Raw genomic sequence first — 18750 nt, forward strand, 5'->3', positions numbered from 1 at the left:
TAAAGAGAATCTAAGCCAAGATTATAAATCAGTGTATCCATAAAACATGAGGTATGTAATACACTCCTATTAATAATTATAGCTCAGTGATTCTAAGGGGCCACTTCAGAGATTCACAAATGGTTTAGGGGCATGTGACATTGAAAAAGTTTCTTAGACTACAGAGAATCACTACTACTATTAAAAATTGATGCATATTTTAATATTTTCATAATGAACTAAAATAATGTAAGTTTTAGAGTAATTAAAAACACAGTTGAAAATATACCCCAAAATAAATCTCACTCAGGGGGATTCTAAAGTGACAGAAATCTGAAATCATCTAGCCTACGTCTCTAATTTTACCAATCAAGAAAGTCACACTCAGAGAAGGCTAAATGTTTTGCAGACGTACTGTGACACTGGTAAAAACAGTACTGAAACTAAATTTCCAAGTTCCTAATTCAGGGCTCTTTTCACTATGTTGCCTATCATTTGTTTCCTTACCTGGTCTGGTTCTAGTTGAATAGCCCTGTCATAACAAGCAGTGGCATCCCTCAGTAAGCCAATGCTTTCATGTTCAAGGATCTGCTCTTTTAAGGAGGGTTCTGCCTTTCGAATTGCACTTACTCCCGCCACTCCATCTGGTTCATGCATAGCAGCATACAATTTCTTTGTTGAAACATTAAAAGAAAAACAAATGAGGAAAAAATGCAGTTGGAAAACAATTATAAGACCACCAGTTTATGTTAAAAAAGCCTGTTATTTTTTTTTCTCAAAATAACAATCAGTACTTGTTTTAAAGCAGGCTCATAGTAACATCACAGATTTATTTCCAGGCATTCTATACCTGAACACACTTACTTCCATTTAAATATAAACATGAATATAAGAAAGTGAAAATCAAAATCAACAAAAAACTATGAACCAGAGACACTTTTTGGGGGGTGGGGGGCGGGAGGGGAAGGATTGGGGTCAGAATGGGGCGTTTGCAATTGTATGGGGGAATATAAAAATAAAATTTAATATTAAAAAAAAAATATATAAATATAAACCTCCATTTAAAAGCCATTATTGGTAATGAGAACTGTAAAGAACTCAATGTCCTCAACTTTCTTCAATTCTGATTTATAATAAATCCTCTCAAGTGTAGCTTGGAAGAGTTTTGTGCATTTTAAAACTTAAAAAAAATTAAACCAACATTTTAACATATTGGTATCAAGATCCCTTCAAGAAAGGCACGATATAATTGAGTTTGAAGGAGACAGTTAAGCAAAGATAAAAACTGGGGAACAATTAGCACAAAGATGTTCTTTAAAGCCAGGGAAAAGAAAGGCATGATTTAGGAAACAAACAAAAAAAAGATGTCAGGAAGGCAATTAGAATAGTTCTATATTTATAGATAAGGAAGAACTAGCAAATGAAACTGAGAAAGAGAAACCACAGTTGTCTGAAGAAACCTGGAAAATGTGGCATCCTAGAAACTGTGGGAGAAAAGTAAATGTGAATTAGAAAAGGTCAAATGTGGCTATGAGGGTAAGAAAATAAGGACTGGGAAATACTACTGGATTTGATCCTAAGGAAGTTGGTGATTTTGTTCTGGTCACTAGGTGGCACCAGAGATCTCTCCTAATATCCTTCCAGAACTGCGGTTTTTCTGTGGGTCTCCGGGGAATAGAGTGGGGGCATGATTTTTTTAGCAAGAGTAGTGTCAGTATAATAGAGAAAGAAGTCTTGTTGGAACCGGCAAAAAATGAACACGAGTCTGTATGACTGCAAGGTCATGTAGCATTACTGATGAGAAACTTTCACTTTACCTGGCAATTAGAATAAAAAGGTCAATTAGAATAAAAACATTTGGTAAAATGTAGTACTAACAAGGGGGAAATATTAGAAACAAGTTAAAAAGTTAAGAAATTTGAATAGATTAACAAATATAAAAGAAACTGAAGAGGGGCGGATCAACATGGTGGCAGGTAAACGCTGCAAGTTAAGCCCTCCCATAAAAAAAAAAGTTATAGGGAGGAAAAGCAGCAGGTTCCTGCAAGAGGATAAACCTGCGACTCCGTCAAACTGCCTGAAGAGGAAAGTTGCCATAAAACATAAAAGAGGACTAGAAGAGAGGAAAGCTCAGATCCCTGCTACCCTCCCCAACCCACAAAGCCGGCACACTCTGACCAACAGAAAAGAGGGAAAAAAACAAACAAACAAAAACAGCAACAAGAACAAACTAGAGCTCAAGCGGGACAGTGAGTGGAAAGGAACTACTGCAGGCACCACACCCCGAGAACGGGAACTGTGGAGAACCTTGCAGAAATCACCACGGAGGTGAGCGAAGGGCTCCAGGCACCCAGAGGAAGGTAAGGACTCCTTGGAGAGACCTGCAAATAGCCCAAGGCCAGCCAGTAAACTTGTGCGGAAAAGCGCTTGCACTAGAAAAGCATACAGGGATCGCCGCTGCCCAGGTCCCTGTGCCCACGACCTAGGTTCGTGGAGAGACTCGAGGGAACCATCAGTGAGGTGAAGGACCCTCACTGCGTAATCGAAAACGGGAGTGGGGAGCAAAAGGCGCCATTTCTGCAGACACTAAACTGGGCTACAGAACTGAGAACCGGGGCATGAAATTCGGGGTATGGGACCCCCACTACAGCGGGGCACAGGGCATAAACAGCTCCCCCACACCGTTGAGGAGCTCCATACCACCCTCACTCTATTCCCCGGAGACCCACAGAAAAAACGCAGTTCTGGAAGGATACTAGGAGAGATCTCTGGTGCCAACAAGTGACCAGAACAAAATCACCAACTTCCTGATAGTTGGAAGCCAGGGATCCCAAAACCACACTCAGGCTCTGAGAGAGGGTGAGCCATGCAAACGGGGGTAAGAAGGGAAACAAGGCATGGAACAAGACCCCATTCTGGAACTGAGAGCCAGGTGCAGGATCTGGGGTGTGGGATGGGTCATAACAGTGGGCACTGTACAGGGTGACAGCCAGCATTTTGGATCTGATAGCCCTGGAACTGAGACCTAGTGTGCAGAATTCAGGGCACCGAATCCATACAGTGCGGGCACAGCACTGGGTGAACATGGGGCAAACACAGCACCCAGTGTGAACAAGAGTCCCTATGTTGAGATGCTCCCCTCCCCAGCTCCGTTTTTCAGAGACCCACTGGGAAAAAGCAGAGGTCAGCAAGTACAGGTCTCTGGCGCCACCTAGTGACCAGAACAAAATCACCAATTAGCTGATTCCCTGCCAGAACTGAGTAAATACAGAGCAAGGGAGGTGTAAGGCACAGTGCCCAACAACACAGCATCAACACCCTGGTGGAGTTTTGGCATACAGTGCTGGACTCAGTCTGGTAAACAGTTTCCGACATCACTGAAGGAGCACCCCAAAGAGATGCCCGCCAACACCAATGGCACAACATCCCAATTCATAGAGATTAATTACAAAGCAAACAGCAGGGAGAAGGAAAAATATATATAGCCAAGCAAGCTTGCAGAGAAGGACACACCACAAAAAGAAAAAAAGTCATCAGAGCTCAAAAATGACATGGAAGAACTTCTCGGCCTGTCGAATAGAGAATGATCATCATGATTAAGTGCAAATCGAAACCACACTGAGATACCACCTTACACCAGTAAGAATGGCACAACTCAAAAAAACAAGCAACAACATATGTTGGTGAAGATATGGTGAAATATGGGCCTCCCCTGGTGGCACAGCGGTTGAGTGCTGGGCTGAGAAACTGCCTGCAGACTCTGCAGCGCTGGTTCGATCCCCGGCCACCAGTGAGGGTCCCACATGGCGCACAGACCTCTCCTGCCACGCCCGCTGCTCCCCTCAGCAGTGTACTTCGGTCCTCTACCTGTTCTGCTCCCCGCTCTGGTGAATTCTCTCACCCTCCCGCGCTTCTGACTGTACCTAGTGCTTGTATAAATAAACAAATCTTAAAAAAAAAAAGAAAGTCAACAACAATAAATATCATTTAAAAAAAAAAAAAAAAGATGTGGTGAAATAAGAACTCTCCTACATTGCTAGTGGGAGTGCAAACTGGTCCAACCACTATGGAAAGCTGTCTGGAGGTTCCTCAGTCTACTAAAAATGGAGCTACCATATGACACAGCAATTCCACTCCTAGGATCTACCCAAAGGACACAAAAGCATTGATTCAAAAGATCACCTGTACCCCTACATTTATTGCTGCACTATTTACAGTAGGCAAAACCTGGAAACAACCCAAATGCCCAAAAATAGATGACTGGATCAAGAAGATTATTATTCAACAATCAAAAAAGATAAACTCATGCCATTTGCAGCAACCTGGATGGAGCTAGCAGGAATTATGCTCAGTGAAATGAGACAAAAGGAAAAAGAAAAATATCGGATGGTTTCACTTATACCAGGAATATAGGGGGACCAAATAAAACATCAGTGTGAAAAAATAACAACAGACAATTATAAATCAGAGACATCCTGCAGGGGAGGAGGCGGGAGAGGGATCAGAGGGAGGGAGGGAGGAGCACAGGGGACTGAGGTGATGGTGCATGGGTGCATTGGTAAAGGAAACTCTATGGGGACTATACCTGAGGGGGTTTTAAACAAATATTGTTTAAAAACGAGCAATGATGTAAAATATTTAAAAAATTAATAAATTAAAGAAAAGAAAAAAGTGGTGAAGGGGGAAAAAAGAAAAGAAACTGAAACAGGTAGCTCAATACTTTCACCTATTAAAAAAAAACACCACAGACAATTCTTGTGGTGGTTAAATTGTTTCATAGCATAAAATATAGTTTCCCAGTCTGCTCTATGAAACTGACAAGACTAATTAAAAAAAAACAACAAAACCCAGTCATATATACTGCAATTAGCTTATGAATGTGTTAAACTTAATTTTTAATTATTTTTTAAAATGAAAGCTATGTCTCATAAGCTATATGTCTGTAAAACTACTCAATTTGGCAAAGACACTTCTTTCCAAATTAAATCTGCAAATTCACTGATATTCCCATTAAAATGCCAAGATATTTTTAAGTAGACAAGCTGATTCTGACCATCTGTAGAATTATGATATAACAAGAAAATATAGTACAACCATGGGAATCATTCAATTACTATTAATTGAGCATTTAACAATGCGCCAAGCACCATTTTAGGTACCTGTGATATAAATTGAGCCAAAATTGTTTTCCTTACTGATTTAGGTAGAGAGGACAAACAAACGTTGAAATATATACTACATGATAGATTTGTAACATGCCACGAGAAGAAAAAGAGGAGGTTAGGGAGCACTGGGAGGGAGTACTTTACTACCCTCAGAATATACAGGGATTAGAGGCAGGGATAGGGGAGAAATTAGAGTTAATTAGGGCAGCTGTCAGACAGAAAGGATACAAGAATAGGCATGACAGTCCCAAGGCATACAATTATGGTGAGTGTTGAAGGAAGAAAGAATAAATGGTTTAAGAAGGATTACAAGAATTCTATTCACTCCTGATCAACAATGACTTAAAGGCTGGTAGAGATTTGTTTTTTTGTTTTTTGTTAACAGCCTTATTGAGAATAATGAAGCCATTTAAGCCTACAATTGGCTTTCAGTTTATTCAGAAGGTATATAATCATCACTACAGTTCATTTTGGAACATTTTTATCAACCCAAAAGAAATTCCACATCCTCAGTAGTTACTCCACCCCAGAGTACATTTTCTTACCATACTTTTTGATCTAAAAAAGGAGCCCACCAACTTTGATCTCATATTTATTCCCACTGTTTTAGTTCCACCTGTCCTTCTTTTCTTTCCTACAAAGTCATAATACCTGTTTTCAACAGTGCTGCAATGACAGATTCCTGTTATAACCAATCCCCCACCCTCCCACCCACCCCTAAATTCAGCCTCCATTTATCTATATTTTTTCTTTCAGGCCTACATTTCTTATGAATGAAGAGTAATGGAGGCTTGCCTTAAATCATAGCTCTTTCAAACCCGTCCTCTAGGAATGCCATTAAGTATTTAGGAAAAAATGCCATTTTGGCCAAAGCACCTGATTCAAATCTGCCAGGAATCTTGGATAACTTAAAAGTTGCTCTGTAATTTATTTTTCCATTGCTCAAGCCTTTTATTTTTCCTCTGTCACTCAAAACAAATATTATACTCTCCAGCACATACCACATTCATTGCCAACTCCATAAGGATGCCTCTGCTTAAAATGTCTTGGCCTTTTTTATTTTTTACTTATCATTCATTCTTCAAGACCCACTTTAGATACCATGTCCAAGAAGCCCTTAATGACGATTGTTCACACAATCCTATCTCCCAACCCACTCTACATAAATGATTATTTAAGTGTCCATCCTCAGATTATATCATTGTAGTTAAGATATGCCAAAATGATGTTTATCTATTCCTACTCATCTATAAGTTTTTAAAATGCTCACAGACTCTAACAGCATCTAAAACACTCAATAAAATGAACGATATAAACATGAGAAACTGACAATATTAAAAATCATTAAGTTTACTGTATTAATTTCAAACCTGTAAAAATCCAAGATGCTCTTGAATATTTTGCTTCTTTTCTGTGATAAATGATTCAAAGTGCATTACAGCTCGTGTGTATGCTTTGGAGCGAAAGGAAGCTACAGCCAGAGTATCCTGAGGTATGAGGTCTAGAAAACGAGTTACACTCTGATAGTCCTCATAGTTCACAGTTCCTAGATTAGAAAATGATAACTGAGTAACTAAGGACTTACAAAATATAATTTTAAAAGTATCAATTTAAAATTTATTTCTTTAAATTCAATTTATTTTGCTAAGTTAAATTTATTAGGGTAACAGTTGAATGTTAAATCAACAGGATGAATGCTCAGAGGATTCTTGCTCCACCTCTACCATATTACTTACCTGTCCTTGAACAGTTATTTAACTTAGCTTGTTTTTTCCATCTATAAAAGGAAAATAATAGTATCTGTCCTGCCTTTTTAACAATTTTGTGAGAATTAAGTGCAAATCCATATAAGTGTTAAAGAAATATAAGAATTGACACAAAAAATACAAAATAAGTTATTATTAATAAATAAAAAACAGTTGTTCTTACATGAAAAAAAAGACTTTTGGAAGTATATTCAAACTAAGAATTTTTTAACAACCTATATTTTTTCTGTGTTGCTATGTACAATATTAACTATAATGGAAACTGAAAGTAAAAGTGTCAATTCTTTAGAGTAACTTTTCAAGCATTAAGAAGACATAAACTGGAAACTTCTGAGGACAGTCCAGTTTATAAATTCATGTTTAACACAAATTCTAATGAGTATTTATAACAACATGTAGAAAATAGGAGATAAATACATTTCTTCAAAATTCAAATAATATAGTATATTTAAAATACTAAATTTTTTAAAAAGTCCCTTAGTTCCATCAAAGTTTGTAGATCATTTCAAACTATGACAAATTGTAAAGGTATTGTATTTTTGATCCATTGCAAATGCTGTTCTTAAAAGCTAGAATTTTCATTGCAATGTTAGCAAAAATGATGATAACAGAGTTCATGCTTGATTTTTACAGTACAATTTTCACATACAGAAACAGGATCAAACATTAAAGAAAGCAAAGGAACAAGCAAAACAAACCCTTGGATTCTGACTGCAGAACTGAGGTTACCAGAGGGGAATTGGTAGGGAAGTAAAGGGGAGAGGGGTTCCAGTGAATTGTGATGGAAGGTCACTGGTGCCTTGCTATGGACATGGAGTGATAATACATTTGAAGAAGTGAATCTGTAACATATACAGTGATATAGCCATACATTTAGTATATATGTATACTATAACAATGAATGATTTTAAAACAGTTATTAAATAAACCAATGTTACCACCACCAACAACAAAAAAATCTTTCATTGTTAAATCAATGGAAAATAATTACTAACTAATCATATTGCAGAGAAAAACAAATTTCCAAACAGATAATTATTTACAAGTCAAAATAATTTTAGAAAAATAAAGCATAAATAAATAGAAATGTATGTGCTTTCACAAACAACAAGGAAATACTCACAAATTGAAAACCGAGTTATGTGAAAGCCTCTTTAAAGTTAGTAAAATTTCAATTAGCATGAAGTCTAGGGGAAAAATACATGATATCCACTAAAATTATTGTGATATACAGAGGAGAAAAATTATATACTTTATCTACTTGCTGCAAGAATTAGAAAACTAAGGTTTAAAGACATAAGAGTATCTATCACTTGGGAGACTATAGGTGCCTTAGTGGTAGGTGTGATGATCTACATCCACAGAGGTGAATTATATACTATATTGTAAAACAATGTTATCTCAATTAAAAAAAAAACTTAAAAAAAAAAGACCATCCTAATGAATATAATGCTTCCCAACAAATGCTTATATTACAGTGGAAGGTGTGACTTTTAACTCTAGTGCAATTTCCCTTTTAGTCGCATTAGTGGGAGTTGTGATATCATAGGAAAAAATAATGACAACAGTAGGCACAACAGGGTGTAGTATAGTAATGTGGATTAAGCATATCTGGAAAGTCTGCTGGATAGCAAACTCTACCAGAGAATAGGAAAAAAAACAACCCTGAAATGAAATGAATAAAAAAATAGATCAAGAAATGAATGAAATTAAAATCTCCTGAAATTTAAAACAAATGTGAAAAACACTGCAAGAGTATTTCACAACTGAAAAAGGAAGAAAAACAATTCACTGCACCTATATGTACAAATGTGTGTGTGTATACAGCAAGGGGTTGGTTTTTAATATTAACATGATATTGTACATTTTATAATTTTTATTTACTCATCTACTCATTTATTTTGTGCATCAAATAATTTATTATTTAATACATCATTGTTTGTGTAATAGAAGTATAGGAGGGCTAACTCCCCCTCCGGTATGGTTAGCATACCACAAACACCATCAAGACATTGATAGCCCACCAATATATTCCATTGTGCTCCCTTCCCATCTTGCTCCCACCCCTCTTCAGCACTCTCTGGGAACCTATGTCAACTTTCTAGGGTTAGTTCTTAGTTTGGCTACTCTATATTCCACATGTAAGTCATCACCTCATTTAATCATCAATCATCTAATGCAGGTAAATTTAATGCAAAGAAAAATTAGGTGTGTGTCTTATGTAAAGAAGAGTAAGAACTTAAAGAGAGGTTTCCTGACTATAAATATACTAAAAATGTCACCTTATGAAAAAAAAGATGCAAGAAAAAAAAAAAACAAACCACAGGTCTTTTAAAAGCTAATGCTTAAATTATAAAGTTGATAAAGAAAGGAGCTAATAGGTTAATTAGGAGAAGAAATAAACAAAAGTATGACTTACCCATTGAGTCTACCTTATCTCTGTTTGATTTGCTTTGTGGAAATTTCTCAGCATTCAGTGCCTGAAATTTATGCCATGCCCATTGTGTGAGATGGTCAAGCATGGAGAACACAGTCTGTGTACTGAGTTGACACAGATCAGATGCAATGTCCTGGGTACTTATAGCATGTTGATCATCATGCTTTAAAACCGCCATAATTTCTGCATAAACCTAAGAATTCATTTTATGGTTAATAATATGTCTACACGTTATCATTTTACTAACATCTGACAAATAGTACTAACCATGCTAAGGTAACAATTTTCAAAAGGAAAACAAATAAAATGGGTTAATAATTATATTTCTTATCTATAAATTAAGTCAGTAAAATGTTACTCTAAATGAAAATCTAGGGGCCTCCCTGGTGGCGCAAGGGTTAATACGCAACCGATGAAGATATCCACAGCCACTGCAGCACGAGTTCGATTCCCAGACAGCCAGGGAGCAACCTACATGGTGCAGCAGACCTCTCCTGACTCTGCTCCTGCTCCCCTCAACAGTGTACTTTGGTCAATCTGTCTGTTCTGTTCCCCACTCTGTCCCTGGTGAATCCTCTCACCCCAACCCCATGCCTCTGGTCTGTACCCCAACCCCAGCTCTTGTATGCATAAATAAATAAATCTTTTTTTAAAAAAAGAAAAAAATCTAGAGACACAAAAGTAAATACAAAAATTAAAAAATTCAATTGTTCAATAAGTGATAATGAAGCTATTAGTATTAAAAATAATCTTAAAACGACATCTCACACTACCTGTAAAAATCAATTTCAGAATAATTTAGGGCTAACTGTAATCACAAAAGGATTACAAGAATGTAAGAGGGTCTCCCTGGTGGCTCAGCGGTTGCGCACTGGGTTACGAAGCTACCCTCAGCCTCTGCATCCCTGGTTCGATCCCCAGCCACGAGGCGAGGGTCCCACATGGCACACAGACCTCTTCTGCAACCCGCTGCTCCCCTCAGCAGTGTACTTCCTCAGTCTGCCTGTTCTGCTCCCCACTCTGGCTCTGATGAATTCTCTCACCCTCCCATGCTTCTGACCGTACCCAGCACTTGTATAAATAAATAAATAAATCTTTAAAAAAAAATTGTAAGAAAATAGTTCACGCTATTGGATAAGGCATGAAATTCAAAAGTTAAAAAGGTTTATAAATTTGGCATTTACATTTAAAATTTCTGCATGACAAAAGGCAGACACAAATGTTAAAAAGAGAACACTAGGGCCGTCCCTGGTGACACAAGGGGTTAAGTCGTAGCAGCACTATGAAGCAATCCGAAGCCAGTGTAAAGCCTGTTCATCCCTAGCCAGAGAGCTGACCTACATGGCGCAGCTGACCTCTCCCATCTGGCCCGATGCTCCCCCTCAGCAGTGTATTATGGCCACTCTACCAGTTCTGCTCCCCACTCTGTCTCTGGTGAATCCTCTCACCCTCCCCGCACTCTGGCCTGTACCCTAGCTCTTGTATGCATAAATAAATAAATCTTTAAAAAGAAAAAAAGAGCAAGAACACTAAAAGATACTACTGGCACAGATTGATATCTAAAATATATACAGAACTCCTAAGTATTGGCAAGAGTATGAGAAATATATACATTTGTGACTTGCTGATAGGACTATGAATCTGTGGGCAATTTTGCAGTCTCCAATATAATCTTAAAGGTACATACCATATAACCCAATAGTTCCAGTTTTTGGAATCTATCCTAAACACATATATACAATTTCATAAAAATTGACATGATGCTCACCATAGTATTGTGCGTAAAAATCATGACTGGAAACAATAGGCAGTAAGGCAATAGTTAAATTATGATACAACCACAAAATGAAAGGATAATACTATGCAACATTAAACTTTTAAAAAGGTTGGTTCAGTATGTTTATATTGGTAAATAAAAACAAAATTGGAAAACAATGTCTACAACAGAATATCATTATTAAAAAAAAAACCTGCATTAAAACAGGGTTTGAAAATATACACATCAAATTAATATCAGTGATGATCTGTTGGGATGTAGGATCAGGAAAGGTGGTCAAAGGGTATGATTTATTTGTATGATTTTAATTTTTACATTAAGAATATAATGGCATTAAAAACCTAAGCTACAGAAAAGATTATAAAATGAAAAGTAAAATACTCTCCTCCCTTCCCTACACTAATCTATAGCAATATTCCCCAGGAAAAATCACTATTAATAGTTTCTAATACATCCTTCTTGAAGTTTTATGTATATTCGGGCATATATAATTTACACACTCTAATTTTCTACACTGAGCACTGTATATGTACATTCATAAGCATACAGTGATGGACATTCCCTACAAATCTATAGCATAAAACTAATTATACTGAACAAATGTTTCAACAAACAAAAACCAAATAAAATGGTATCTCTCACCTCCTGTTGATCTTCTTGATTACAACCCAACAAGACATACACTAGAATATGTGGAAGAAGATAGATGGTAACCTTGAAATCATGCTTCATCATAATGCTACAGCAGGTGAAGATTTTTCTGGCAAGGTCATGGCGAACCTGTAAACACAAATGGTTTAGAAAGAGTAAGCAGTTTTATAAATTTTATTCCATTGGTTAATACCAAAAAATCATATGTGAAATAATTTATCCTGAAGAGGTATTCTCTTATGGGGAAGGGCATGAGCACTCAATAAAGGAAAAATTCAGCTTACCACCCTCTCTGTTCATTCTTGCTATATCCAATTGTTTGAACGGCAGACACACAAAAAAGGCAAATATCTGGACTATCAACCACCTCATAACATAAATGGCCTTCTCTTCCTTTCATTTTAAATGTGTCATGTTTTGTTCCAGATTAACTTTCCTAATTACAGTACATTTTACTTACCTAACTCTGAATTTATTGCATTATTTCCCTGAACATGTAAATGAGTAAGATGACGAAAAAGAATGCTCTGGAACAGGTCATTAAGTCTAGGATTTACATTTTTATAAACAATAAACAAAAATACAAAATTAAGCTATTTGGGGTTAGAATTCAATTTTACTGGTATGCTCTCACCTCTAATTTATCAACATTACTGCTCTATTCCATACATATATATATATACATATATATATATATATTTGACGTCATTCTTCCTTTTTACACAATATATACTTTTTCCGCTCTTCCTTCCCCTGTTTTGATACCCTCTCCTCCCTCTCCCCTACAGAAGATCTCTGATTTGTGGTTGCTTGTTAATTTTGTTTTTTAATTTATTATATATTTTTTCTGATTCCTTATTTGGTACCCCTACATTCCTTCTATAAGTGAAACCATCCGATATTTTTATTTTTCTTTCTGGCTTATTTCACTGAGCATAATCCCTTCTAGCTCCATCCACATTGCTATGAATGTCAACATTACTGTTCTTTTATAAAATTTTATAGATTTTTTTTTCCTTTTTGAACAGAAATGCTTCACTTAAAAAAAATATTACAGAGCAGAATGTAAATTAAAGTTATTCCACATTTCACATAGTAAATATATTTTCAGTATGTTTATGAAAAAAATTAAGAAACTTTCTGGAAATTATCAGATACAAATTAATATTTTTTAACACTAATAGAAATATGAATTAAAAAATAAAAGTTGTGAGTTTTAAATATGCCTTAAACAATTTCTTGGAATACAGTGTGCCTTTCTGTGTGTAAGGCATGTAAAAACCTCTATAAAAAACCAGAAATACATATTTTTTCCACAAAATTTAAAAGTTTTTATTTTTATTTTGGAGAAAGTTTAGATAATATGTCTGTCTACCTTCAGAAGGAGCAACAATAGGATGACATATTTTTTATTATAAAAAAACTTGTCATTATGCAAAAAAGTGAGAAAGCATTTATTCTCTTGTAACAGTGCTATTTTACAATGTAAAATGAATAGGCATAAAGTAATAGACATTTTACAAACACATTAAGACCGCAGCAATTTGCTTGATAAAACAATTACCTTCTTACCCAGAAACTGTTACTAGTAACAAGAGGGAAATTATTATTCTTACTAACCATTTTCTACAAAAATTTCTATCACTACCAGCACAAATATTTCAATGCTTGCTGTGTGTGTAAACATTGATATTCACATAGATATTCCTTTAGAAATTTTGTTTGGGTAACAAATTCTCTTACCTTTGTTATAAGATAACCTGCCCAAGATGCTGACCATTCTGCAAAGTTATTACCTAATTTACTTAAGTAAATTGGCTTCTTTACTCCAGACCAATCTGTTGACTTTTGAGAGCTCTTATACCTGTAATTTTGAAAATTTATTAAAAATATATAAATATATAAGCATAATTAAGAGTTTTAGTAAAGTTAAGTATAAGGAACTGTATCAACTCCTTTGACTACCCACTACCGCCTCCTCACAGTCACTGAAATCTGGGTAAAGACATTACTATTTCATACCCTTCTTTAATGGGTAAAGACATTACTATTTCATATCCTCCCTCCAATTATACTCTTGTATAAGAAAGATTTGTTCCTTTGAGTTTCCAACTACTCAACTATACTATTCTCTACTCCTCATATGGGTATCTACTAGACTCGATGATTACCAAACTCACTGATAACTCCAGTACATCATTCAGTATTTCCTTTCTTCTCTAAGTCTTATTATCCTAGGTGGCTTCAATTTCTGGTTGGACCATCTAATCAAACTGAAAGCTTTTCAATGACTATCTCCTCTACTTATCTGTCAAGACTTCCTTGTCAAAACAAAGAAACTTCTTCACTTTCAAAATTACCTTTTAAACCTAATATGGCAATAGATTCCTACATTTCTAGTTCTTTCACCCAGTTATACTAACACTTCTACTCTCTCTCATTGAGATCTCTGTCCCTTGAACCTCCTCTCCTGACCTATAAATACCTTCAGTTCACTCTCTCTCCTTAACCGGCATGTTCTTTCATTGGTCCTTCATTTCAAGCATTCTCTTGGTAATATATCCTTTACTCACTGCACTGCCAGTCATTAACAGCTGTACCCACTTGCCAACTTCCCAACCTTAGATCAATCTAAATGCCTGCTTTCACTGAAATGATATCCAGACAACTGCACATATAAAGGAAAATCATTAAACAGCTTATAAGATTATTACTACTATATATATTCTTAAGATTTCAACCTCCATGGACCTCTTTACAGCCCAGAATGCTTCTAAGCTTTCCTGCTAGCCCTCTTTTATGGGCCATAGTGACAATTTCATATCATCAACACTTTCCTCCTATCACCTACACCAACTCCACTATTGCTTACAGTCAATAATTTCATCTCCTACTTCAGGGAGGAAAAAAAAGAAATCCATAATCAAATATGTAAACTTAGCTGAGTCCCATCCATTATTTTATCTTCTATTACAAAGAGATTTCACTCCCATTAGGGATATAGTTATTCTGGATGCTTGTAAAGGTCCTTATTACATCAATGATTACTTGCCATAATGTTAACATGATGTGTACCTCAGCATTAATATTTAGATATATTCAAATAGCTCTCATCTCAAATGTATATAGCATTTTTTGAAGAGAACATTTTTCAATCACCAATATAAGGTTAGGAAATTACAAATGTAATAAAAGCACTATATTCAAGATCCTCAGTAAACATTACATACGCCAAGTTTCTAAAACCTAAAAAGTCTAAAAATCTGAGTTGATGTCACCATTTTGCATCATACCTTATGTGATCATTGTTTGGAATAAAGAACACAGAATAAGATGGGATTGAAACAGCATTTATCATTGTGTATTGATAAAATGTTAAGTATTCTGCTAGATACATTCTGAGTCATTATATAAGGTAAGCAAAACTACCCATATTTTGGGCCTCCTCTGGTGGCACAGGCGGTTGAGCGCTGCGCTATGAAGCTGTCTGCAGCCTCTGCAGTACAGGTTTGATCCCAGCCAGGCGGGGAGGGTCCCACATGGCTCAGCAGACCTCTCCTATCGCGCCTGCTGCTCCCCTCAGCAGTGTGTTTCGTCAGTCTGCCTGTTCTGTTCCCCACTCTGTCTCTGGTGAATTCTCTCACCCTCCCGCACATCTGGCCTGTACCCTGGTTCTTGTATAAATAAATAAATAAATCTTAAAAAAGAAAAACTATCCATATTTTGAAAATGAAAAAGTTGAAACTCAAAAGTGTTAATTAACTTGCACAAGACTTCAGAGCTAGCAAATGCAGAGCAAAAATTCAAATTTAGGTATATGTGACTCCAAAGACCATAAACTTTTCTCTGGATCATAGAAATTCTTAAGTATCTTTATGTGCTATAACATATAAGATGAAGAAACTGAGAAGTGTAGAATCCTCAATAAAAGAAAAATCAAGTTTTGGGCCTCCCCTGGTGGCGTAGAGGTTGAGCACTGAGCTGTGAAGCTGCCCACTGCCTGTGTAGTGCTGGTTCGATCCCCGGCCACTGGCACGCAGACCTCTCCTGCCGCACCCTCTGCTCCCCTCAGCAGTGTATTTTGTCATTCTGCCTGTTCTGTTCCCCATTCTGGCGCTGGTGAATTCTCTCACCATCCCGTGCTTCTGACTGTACCCAGTGCTTGCATAAATAAATTAAAAAAAGAAAAATCAACTTTAACTATAGACTTTTACTTGATATTAATGAAGCATATCTTTTAGTAATACTATTCATTAAAAATAAGTATTTAGAAGGTTTCTAAATATAAAATGGTATCAAACAAATAAGTATGCATACATATTTAAGGACTTTGGTAAAGAATTTTACTATATACATATTTAAGGACTTTGGTAAAGAATTTTACTTCAAGCAGTAAAGACTGCTTGAAACCGGCAGAAGGTTCCCAGAGGTGACAGAGGGGAGCTGGGAAGTTCGCCCATGCCAGGCCCCTTCTGGCCAGCAGTCCAAGTCCAGAGGGGAAGCGAAGGCCGGGGCAGACCGGGCACGCGGAAAAGTGTGCCTGTATACGAATCGCCATTTTAGAATAGAGATCTTTCTTCAATAAAGACTGCTTGGAACTAGCAGAAGGCTCCCGGAGGAGTCAGAAGTGAGCTGGGAAGTTTGCCCAAGGCAGGCGCCTTCTGGCCAGCAGTCCAAGCCCAGAGGGGGAGCGGGCACCCACTGCCTGGGCAGACCAGGTACACAGGAAAGTGTGTCTGTCTCGGAATCACCATTTTAGAAAAGGGGCCTTTCCTCAGTAAAGACTGCCTGAAACTGGCAGAAGGCTCCCAGTGGAGCCAGAGGGAGAAGGTTCCCTGTGCAGTCAGAGGTGAGCTGAAGACCCCCACAAGCCCGGTCCCACCTGGCAGGAAGTCGGAGCCCAGAGGAGGATCCAGAGATTTGGAACCCAGAATGCAATCTAGCTGCCCCACCTCCAGGGAAGGCTGTGGGACTTCAAGACTCACCTTTGTAACTAAACACTGAAGGAGGAGAGATTCTGTGACAGTGACCATTAACATACTCAATTTACCACTGCCTCACTAGACTTCTGGCATAACAGTTTTTGACACGTTTGGATTGCCAGTTTCTGAAACTCCCGAAAGAACACACCAAAAAGATGCCAGCCAGTACCAGCGGCACAGTGTCCCAACGCATAAGGCAAATTAGAAGACAGGCAGCAGGAAAAAGAAAAACTACAATCAAAGTGGCAACTCCTCAGAAAAAAGACATACCACAAAAAAAAAACCCACCCACCAGCTTGCAACTACGGTGACTTGGAAGAACTTCTGAGCCTTCCAGAAAAAGAATTTAAAATTGCCGTGATGAAAAAACTGATGGAAGTCATCAAGGAAAACAACGCTCAGAAGAACGAAATTAAGTCTCTAAAGAGGGAAATGAAGGAAATGCAGGAGATCAAAGGATTAACAGAAGAACTAAAGAATGTTGGGAAGAGCAGTGATAACAGAATAGAGGAAATGGAAGAACGGATAAGCACTCTTGAAGACAGAAATAAAAAGAACCAAAACAGAAAAGGAAAGAGAAGTACGAATGAAAAAGACTGAAGAAAGACTTCAGGAACTATCTGACTCTATGAAGAAAGGAAATATAAGAGTTATAGGAATACCAGAAGGAGAGGAGAGGGATGCAGGAACAGAGAAAATATTCAAGGAAATAATTGAACTTCCCAAACGTGAAGAAGGAGCTGAAAATTGATATACAAGAAGCAAGAAGAATACCAAATCTCCATGACGAAAGGAAGAATACAGTAAGACACATAATAGTAAAGCTCCCAAGAATCCAAGACAAGGAAAAAATAATGATGCTGACAAGAGAGAAGAAACAGATAACATACAAAGGAAAACCAATCAGACTGACATCAGACTTCTCCGAAGAAACACTACGGACAAGGAGAGAATGGAGGGACACAGTCAACAGACTTCAAGACAACAGATGCCAACCAAGAATACTCTATCCTGCAAAGCTTTCCTTCCTCTACGAAGAAAGAATAAGGACCTTCCCAGACAAACAGAAACTCTGGAGTTTCATTATGACTAAACCCCCACTCCAAAAAATACTACAAGGAGTCCTAAAGCCAGAACCTCAGAGGGACAAATAACAACGAAGGAAGTCCAAAAAAAAAGTTATTAAAAGAATAAATAAATAAAATAAAAGGAAAGACAAACACACTGGCAAATACAGAGGCTAACATATCAATATTAACTCTAAATGTAAATGGACTAAACTCTTCAATAAAAAGACACAGAGTTGCAGCCTGGATTAAGAAACAAAACCCAACCTTTTGCTGTCTCCAGGAAACATATTCAGCTACAAAAGATAAAAATAGGCTCAAAGTTAAAGGATGGAAAACAATCCTACAAGCAAATGGACCAAAAAAGAAAGCAGGAACAGCTATACTTATATCAGATAAAACAGATTTCAAATTCAAAAAGATAAAAAGAGACCCCAATGGTCACTACATTATGATCAAGGGGACAATACTTCAAGAAGAAATAACACTCATTAACATATACTCACCAAACGAAGGAGCACCAAAATATATCAGACAACTGTTGTCCTCTCTGAAAACAGACATCAGAGAAAACACATACGTAGTGGGAGACTTCAACACACCACTATCAACAATGGATAGATCAACAAGACAAAAAATAAGTAAAGAAACCAAAGCTCTAAATAAGGACCTAGAGCATTTGGGCTTAACAGACATCTATAGAACACTAAACCCTCAAAAAACGGAGTACACTTTTTTCTCAAGTGCACACGGATCATTCTCCAGGATCGATCACAAACTGGGACACAAGGCAAACATCAACAGATACACCAAGATTGAAATCATACCAAGCATCTTTTCTGACCATGAAGGCATCAAACTAGAAATAAACCATAAAAAGAAGGCAAGGAACTCTTCTATCTCATGGAGATTGAAATCGACTCTAC

The 18750-nt window shown here is 37.0% G+C and overlaps 1 protein-coding gene across 2 annotated transcripts in view; it reads right to left on the reverse strand.

Annotated features, from left to right (window-relative positions):
• ATR (ATR checkpoint kinase) overlaps window positions 1–18750 on the reverse strand; it is a gene marked incomplete at both ends in the record, with an annotated part of 123423 nt that overhangs the window by 49237 nt on the left and 55436 nt on the right. For both annotated transcript variants that reach the window (XM_084231548.1, XM_084231547.1), the window contains 5 exons: window positions 487–651; window positions 6515–6690; window positions 9330–9540; window positions 11767–11904; window positions 13519–13639. In XM_084231548.1, coding sequence (XP_084087674.1) covers window positions 487–651; window positions 6515–6690; window positions 9330–9540; window positions 11767–11904; window positions 13519–13639 — 811 coding nt within the window. The remainder of the gene's footprint in view (window positions 1–486; window positions 652–6514; window positions 6691–9329; window positions 9541–11766; window positions 11905–13518; window positions 13640–18750) is intronic.

The sequence above is a fragment of the Talpa europaea genome (assembly GCF_964194135.1).
Source record: "Talpa europaea genome assembly, chromosome: 4".
In the NCBI taxonomy this organism is placed as follows: Eukaryota; Metazoa; Chordata; class Mammalia; order Eulipotyphla; family Talpidae; genus Talpa; species Talpa europaea.